The sequence below is a fragment of the Lipotes vexillifer genome, unplaced genomic scaffold (genome assembly GCF_000442215.2).
Source record: "Lipotes vexillifer unplaced genomic scaffold, Lipotes_vexillifer_v1.1 scaffold129, whole genome shotgun sequence".
Classification (NCBI taxonomy): Eukaryota; Metazoa; Chordata; class Mammalia; order Artiodactyla; family Lipotidae; genus Lipotes; species Lipotes vexillifer.
This window is the reverse complement of record NW_006777287.1, coordinates 1,956,151-1,963,862: the sequence shown is the minus strand read 5'-3', so window position 1 is coordinate 1,963,862 and position 7,712 is coordinate 1,956,151. Positions and strand designations below refer to the sequence as shown.

The window sequence follows — 7,712 nt, the reverse complement described above, 5'->3', positions numbered from 1 at the left end:
CCACCTTCTACCGCGCCTACCTTCCCCAAGAACTACATTTCCCTGTACGCTTGGCGCCACGCGCTCTTGTGAAGTAAAAAGAGCGGCAATTACTTCCTACTGCCCCTATCCGCCTTCGCCTGGCGGTGCCACAGTGTTTCCTGGGAAAGGTAGTTGTAGCGCTGGTGGTCAAGCCCCAGCAAAGCGAGCGCAAACTAAACTTCCCAGCAAGCAGCGCGCCGGCCTGAGACGAGGGGAAGATGGCGGACGCTAAAGATGGTGTTTTGTGGCCTGCGGGAGCCTCCAGTGCCCCAATTTCATTCACCTTCAATCGCACGTCCGCCCGGAGGTGGCTGGCGGGAGATGCGGCTCCGGAGAAGGATTTCTTGAAGACCGAGAAACGGAGGGAGCTGCAGAGGTGAAGCGCTGGGTGTTTCATCCCTTGGAAAGCGGTGCGGTGGGTGCCTGCGGGAGGGTGGAATCTTGAGTTGATTTTCTTGGCGACAGTGGCCTGGGAAGTCTGAAGCACAGCCGGAGAAGATCCGTGGAGGTCAGAAGGCGGGAGTTAGTAGGGGAGGTGGGGAAATTGGACCTGTTGGCCGAGGGGTTTGAGAGGAGAGGATGTATTCCTGAGAGGGTGTGTCTTTAGGACTTGGGGACCCTGAGGAGCGTGCGTTCTGAAAGAAGGAAAGGAGGGGAGAATGACAGGACTCCTAGTGTCCCAGGTGAAGTGTTGGGTTTTCTCCCATACGGGGAGCAGGATGGAGTGGCAGATTCAGGTTGGGGGAGGCGATCGTCAGCTTAATTCAGAAAGGAAAGTCTGAGGGAGGGACTTTCAGAAGAGAATCAACCATCCAGGAGGCTGGTGTGGAGCCCGGAGCTGGGGAGAGAGTCTGGGCTGAAGATGGTGATTTTTAGGTCATAGTGGAAGCCACGGAAGTGGGTCTTGGGATGAACAGAGGGTCCAGAACTGAGGACTGATTCCTCGAAGGCACTGACATTTAAGAGTTAGGGGTGGGGGAGAGAATCCAAAGAAATCACCACCAGAGATATAACAGGAGAGCCAGACAGGAGAAGGGAGGCTGTAGTCAATGGGGCTGGGGGTGTGTTTGGCTCTTGTGTTTCTTCTGAATGAAGGGTTGTGGCTCAGAACTCACTGATTGTGCTACTCTCCCAACTTCACCCCTCTGTGTCCACATCAGTGTGCAGCCCTCAGAAGCCCCCAAGGAACTTGTCATCCCTTTGATCCAGAATGACCATCTCAGGCAGCCACCGACCCAGGCCCCTGGGCCATCCACACATACTGAGGTCTTGGTGGATGGGATGCTGTCCCAGGCTGTGAAGGAGCTCATTGAGGGTGAGTGCTCCCTCCTTTGCCTTGCCCTAGTGAAGGAAGAAGGGGAGGAAAATGGAAGGATAGGGTGGAACCTCATTGCTCCCTCCCATTCTTCTTTAGAATCCACGAAGTCTCTGGAAGAGAGAGAGAATGCGGGTGTCGACCCCACGCTCGCTATCCCCATGATCCAGAAAGGATGCACCCCCAACGGGGAAGGGGCAGACAGCGAACCCCGGGCTGAGACAGTGAGCTGGCCCCTGGCCTCCCTCCTTTTCCAGTCTCTCACTGCCCTGTCCGCCAGGACTTGCGTCCCTGCACACAGCAGGCAAAGTCTGTGTGTGTATTAAAGGCCTGCTGCCTCGCCCTGCCTCCTTCCATCCTTTTTGGAAGCATTAACAAATGAATCCAGATATTGAGGTGTGAAAAGATACTTGGATTCTGGGATTATCTGAAGGAGATGAGCAAAGGGAACAGGAAATATAAAGATCCTGAGGGTAGACTCTGCCTAGAGTGTTTGAGGAACATCAAGGAGACCAACGTAGCTGGAGTGGAATGAGTGACAGGGAAGAGTAGTAGGTGAGGTCAGAAGTGGGCCATGGTGAGGACTTTGGCTTTTACTCTGAGTGGGATGAGAGCCATGGGAGGGCTCTGAGCAGAGAAGGGATAAGACTTATGATTTGACAGGCTCTCTCTGGCTGCTACGAGCAGAGCAGACTAGTAAGCAGAGGTGGAGGCAAGGAGAGCAGCAGTTCAGGCTAGAGGTGATGGAGACTCAGATCAGAGTGGTAGGAGTGAGGCCGGGAAGACAGGTAGGGTTTAGTGAGAGGGAAGAGGAGGGTGAGTGCTCCTAATGGCAGCAACCACCCAGACAAAGGCATGGTGGCAGAAAATCGGTGTGGTGTGTGTCCATCAGTGACAATCTGTGGTGTGTCTAGAGCGAATATAAAGAATTGAGGGAGTGATGATGGGAGGTGATAACAGGAGAGGTGAGGGGTGTGTCCACAGAAGTAACCAAGTCTGTCTTTCATACCCATGGACCCTACTTTTCACCTCTTCCTTCACAATTTTTTGGCAATGTTTGTTTGGGTCCTAGTCCTCCTATAGCCCCAAACCAGAGAGACTCTTTCGACTGAACTGTTCTCATCAGCCTTCAGACATCCTCTGGTATCTTTCATCTTAAAAAGACCTTCACTTCACTCTCCATCCTGTTCCAGCTTTGGCCTCCTTTCTGTAATTTTCCCTCTTCTCAGAGCCTTCTGCATCTCAGTTGATCACAGTTCCACCCATCCTTCCTCTCCAAAATACAACCAGAATCTGACCACTTCTCACCATTACCACTACCACTTCTCTGGTCTGAGCTACCAGCATTTCTCATCTGGACTATTGCAGTAACTTCCTCACTGGTCCCCTTGTGGCTGCCACCCTATCGTGGCTCCTGCCCAGCTCTCCTGATTAATCCCTTATCACCCGTCTTTGCCTCCACATCTGTTTCAGTCAGATTGACTTTTACAGTGCTCTCCACACATAGCAGACCTTGTCCTGCCTCAGGGCCTTTGCTCTTACTGTTCTCTCTGGAAGACTCTTATCTTCAGGGTTCCCTCTGTCTCTCCTTCTGGTCTCTGCTCAAATATGAACTCAGTGACACTCCTTTCTTCAGCCCTCTGCATCCCCTTAACCTGATTTATTTTTCTTCATATGACTTATCACTACCTGGCATATCATGTTTTATGAATTTTATTTATTCTGTCTCCACAACTAGAATGTAAGCCACACAAAGGGCAGGAGTTTTTGTCTGTTTTGTTCACTGTTTTATCCCCAGCACCTAGAACGGTAGCTGGCACAGAATAGGTGCTTTATAAAGATTTGTCCAAGGACTGAACATGGAGGAATCAAGTGAGGGATGGCAAGAGGAAATAAAAATTCACCCTTGAGCTGACTGGAAAAGAAGTCTCGAGGGTCACCCAGTGGATGATAGCAAGTACACTTCAGAGGGCCCACTGTAAGCCAAGCCTGACCATCCTTCCTCTGCCTAAACCCATAGGTGCCGGAGGAGGCTGATTATGATGCAGTCCCTGTAGAGGCCTATGGACTGGCCATGCTGCGGGGCATGGGCTGGAAACCTGGCGAGGGCATCGGCCGTACCTTCAATCAGTGAGTTTCTAGGGTAGGGGCAGGGGACAGCAGACGGGCCAGGGAACAGACCCCCATGGTTACCGCCCACCTAGAACCATCCAGGCAGGGAGAGGGCACATTACCACCCTATGTATTTCAGTAGCCCCTTCCACTACTCTTTAAGCCTCCTATTTGCCCTTTGAAACTCCATTAAGAGATCCTATTATGTAAAGATTGCCTCTCCGGGCATCAGCTTCCTCATCTGAAAAATGGGGATAATAACAGTACTGACTTCCCAGGGCTGTTGTGAGAGTTAAGTGAAATGATACACATAAAGCACTTACAGTAGGCCCTGGCCCCAGATAAGCATAGGCTAAACACTTGCTATTATCATGATCATACAGATTACAATCCGTTCTCCACAGTTCCAAACTCTAAAGAATTCTGAAAACCAAACATTATTTTTCATAAACTATTTGGCAGCCAAATGTGAACTGAATTGACATTGAGCTTTTTACAGTCTGTTTCTCTTGCTTGGTATGAATAGTCATGGTTTCCCCTGTAGAAAAATTAGTATATTTGGTTATTGGGATCTGCCTCATATCGCACTGTAAATACTGTCATAGATGTTATACACCGTAGGTGTTATAACCGTAGGTTATTAGGTTGAACCAAATAAAATTGCCATTTCTGCAGGTCAGAAATAGTCCCTAATATGAGATTGGGAAGGATACTCTCAAACATATTGATAGGTTGGGATTTGAGTGGTGGTTGGGGGTAGGGGTGGGGAACGGAGTGCTGAAGACCGATGCATCCCCCCAACAAGCCCATATTCTGTGTTCCCTGCAGAGTGGTGAAGCCCCGTGTCAACTCACTGAGGCCCAAAGGGTTAGGGCTGGGCGCCAACCTGACTGAGTTCCAGGCCCTGGCCCCCACCGGCCCCCACCACCTGCTGAGGCCAGATGAGGAGCAAGAGAAGGATAAGGAAGACCAGCCTCAAGGACTGGTGCCTGGAGGAGCTGTGGTGGTTCTTTCTGGCCCTCACCGAGGCCTCTATGGGAAGGTAAGGAACGAAGATGTGCCTGGAGCCCAAGACAGGCAGCAGGAAAAATTGACCTGAGGGTCAGAGGGAGGCAGAATTGGGTTTGGGGTATAAAGGCTGGAAGTCCTTGTCTTTCAGGACTGCCTGGCCTGCCGCCTCACTCAATAACTCAGGACTACTTGCTGGGCCTTTCTGAGCCTCAGTTTTCAGCTAAAAGGGAGAGAATGCCATATGCCACAAGTCCCTGAGAATTACATACTTAAAGTGTATCCAAGCCCCACAGTCTGCCGGGAGAGGCACAGGGGTCAGGCCTATTAGAAGTAAGGGTGGACAGCGTGGTCCTAGGAACGTGGGTCAGGTCCACTCACTTCTTCCCCCCCAACACTTTAGGTGGAAGGCCTCGACCCTGACAATGCTCGGGCCATGGTCCTAGCTGGGGGAGTTGGAGAAGTATTCCTGGGGCGGGGGGTTAAATCTGCAGAGGGGCAGGACAGTGGTCTGCCTGGCAAGAGTGACTTCTGGTCAGAGTTAAGAGGTGAGAATGAACGTAGTGGTTTATTCAGTTTGACTGAAGAGAGGTTGACCTAGTACCCTTGGGTCTTTAGCCTCTTTCTGAGGAAGAAGGAACAAGTGTGGAAACCAGTTCCTACCATCGGGATGTCTTTGTCTCTTTGGGGTGGTGAACCTCTCTTTTGCTAGGGACTGACAGCAGCTAGCAGTAGGGCATGATGGGGAGGAAGGCATTCTAGGCACGTCAGTAGGATGGATGCGTTTGGCACATAGGAGATGGGAGCCGACAGCCCTCCAGGAGTCCCTAGCCCGCACTAGGCAGCTGACTCAGGTAAGCACTGACAGGATGGGCTGGGGTGGTTGAGCAAGGCTTCCTGAAGAAGGCTGAGACAGTTGAAAGGAAGGGGAGAGCATTCTAATAGCCCAGACAAAGGCTTGGTGAGACGGGCACTTTGGCAGTTGGGAGGTGGCCTGAGGCTGAGGTGTGGCCTGGAAGGGAAGAGAGGGAGACATTGAGGTTGTTTCCTGGTTCTCCCCACACCCCCTTGAACAGGCCAGGTGAGCAAAACTTCCCCAAGGCAACAGAATGGAACAACCTCGTCATGGAAGGCCCTTCAGGATCAGGACCTCCACGTCCGGCAGGAGGACTCAGCGAGGAAGCGGAAACACCATCCAGACCGGTGTGACCCTGAGCATCTCAGATGGAGGTAGGGGTCAGGGCTGTGGGGAGGCTCCAGCAGTCAGAGAAGGCTTCTAGGGCAAGGCACGTGCCTAGAAGGAAGTAGGAATGGCATTATGAGTGGGTTTTAAGACATCGGCAAAGGTGGGATGACCAGAATGTGCCTCTGATAAAGAACTAAGCCTGGTGTTGGCCCCGCTCCACAGACAGGATGAGCCTGCAGCCAAGAGTGAGAAAGCAGCTCCCAGGAGTCAGCACTGGCTGCACAGGGACCTACGTGTGCGGTTTGTGGACAAGCTGCACAAGGGTGGCCAGTATTACAACACCAAGGTGGGAGCCCCGCACCTGGGTCCGCTTCCTCCCCAGGGACTGGGCCCACTTAGCTCTCTAACATTCTCATATCCCCTGGCCCTTTCCCCAGATGACAATCGAAGATGTCCTGAGCCCAGATACCTGTGTGTGTCGGACAGATGAAGGCCAGGTCCTGGAAGGTGAGTCTGAGGGATGGCCATTGGGTCGTTATCATCCTGGAGGCTGATTGAGAGGGCTGTCTTGGGCCAAGAGCCTGGCCAAAGGCGGGAGGTTGGACAGAGTTAGGTTTTTTGCAAGGCCCAGCATCCTCTAACAGATCATTAGACGCTTCCATTATGGTGAATATCTGAGCCCCACTTTCCTCTTCTGCAAAATTAGCATGGAGATAACCTATTTCTCCCTCTTATAACTGGTGCCTTGTAGGGATGTGTGTAAGCTCCCCGTGCAGGGCAGGGCATACAACGTGCCCACAATAAATGGTATCTGTTAGCACCCCCACCCATCATCATCATACATAAATGCTCCCTTTATTACAACTATTGCCAGGAACCGCTCCTTAGGTTTCCTCCTCTGTGAAATGGATGTGGGGGCCTCGCATCTGTCAACAGGCACAGAGTGGCACCAGAGAATACAGGAAAGGCCCTTCTGACAGGACCCTGACTGGGCTGACCCTTGCTGTGGGCCTCACTCCCCTCTCCTTGTCCACAGGCCTGAGGGAAGACATGCTGGAGACCCTGGTCCCTAAGGTCCAGGGCAACCGGGTGATGGTGGTGCTGGGGCCATGGGCTGGAAGGGTGAGTCCAAGACCTGGGAATGGGTGCGGGAGCACTCAGGGAATGTCCCTGAGTCTGGGTTGGCCTTGCTGACTCCACCCCCCTACTCTAGGTGGGCCGTCTGCTGGACCGGGACAGAGGGCAGACCCGGGCTGTTGTGCAGCTGCAGAGAGAGAATCAGGTGGTGGAGCTTCACTATGATGCCATCTGCCAGTACATGGGCCCCAGCGACTCGGAGGACTGACCTGTGGACACACTCCCATCCCCCAGGTTGTTACCAATCCCGTACAGTGTGAAAAGCCTGCCTTCACGAAGGTGCGGGGGGGTCATGGTTCCGCCCTCCACTTGCAGTGCAGCCCTAGGACAGGATGGACCAGAAGGGAGGCTAGAAACAAACCCAGTATTTACCAGAACTTAGTATATAATAAAAACCAGTTCTGGGCTTTCCTGGTGGCGCAGTGGTTGAGAGTCCGCCTGCCGATGCAGGGAACACGGGTTCGTGCCCCCGTCCAGGAAGATCCCACATGCCACAGAGCAGCTGTGCCCGTGAGCCATGGCCGCTGAGCCTCTGCGTCCGGAGCCTGTGCTCTCCAACAGGAGAGGCCACACAGTGAGAGGCCCGTGTACCGCAAAAAAAACCCCAAAAAACAAGAGATCATAAATTGTGTGCTGAGCTGTGAGTGGAGATGGGAGCTGCGCTGATTGAGGTGGGAACCAGTCCTTTTTTCAGCCCCACCACCCAGCTTGGGCTGCTCACCAAGTGGAAGGATCCATCTGCTCCCGAGCTCACTATCGGAGTCCAGAAGCTCTGAACACTGTCCCCGAGCAGAGACTAGGGATTCTGGAACACCACATCTCTGGACAACTTTCTGAGCAAGAATACAGCAGGCTCTGCTTTTACTTTTGGTCCAGAGCAGATGCCCAGAGGATATCTTGAGCCTGTGACAGGAGTCAAGTGGAAGGGAGGCT

At 52.7% G+C, this 7,712-nt stretch overlaps 1 protein-coding gene across 1 annotated transcript; it reads left to right on the top strand.

The window, feature by feature from the left end:
* The first annotated feature begins 212 nt into the window (after positions 1–212).
* On the top strand, positions 213–6,987 carry GPKOW (G-patch domain and KOW motifs). Its single transcript, XM_007450904.1, has 12 exons — positions 213–397; positions 1,182–1,336; positions 1,436–1,560; positions 3,357–3,466; positions 4,277–4,490; positions 4,860–4,962; positions 5,446–5,461; positions 5,558–5,659; positions 5,865–5,988; positions 6,080–6,149; positions 6,679–6,764; positions 6,856–6,987. The coding sequence occupies exons 1-12, from the start codon at positions 240–242 to the stop codon at positions 6,985–6,987; spliced, it is 1,395 nt and encodes a 464-aa protein (XP_007450966.1). The 5' UTR covers positions 213–239.
* Positions 6,988–7,712: the final 725 nt, after the last annotated feature.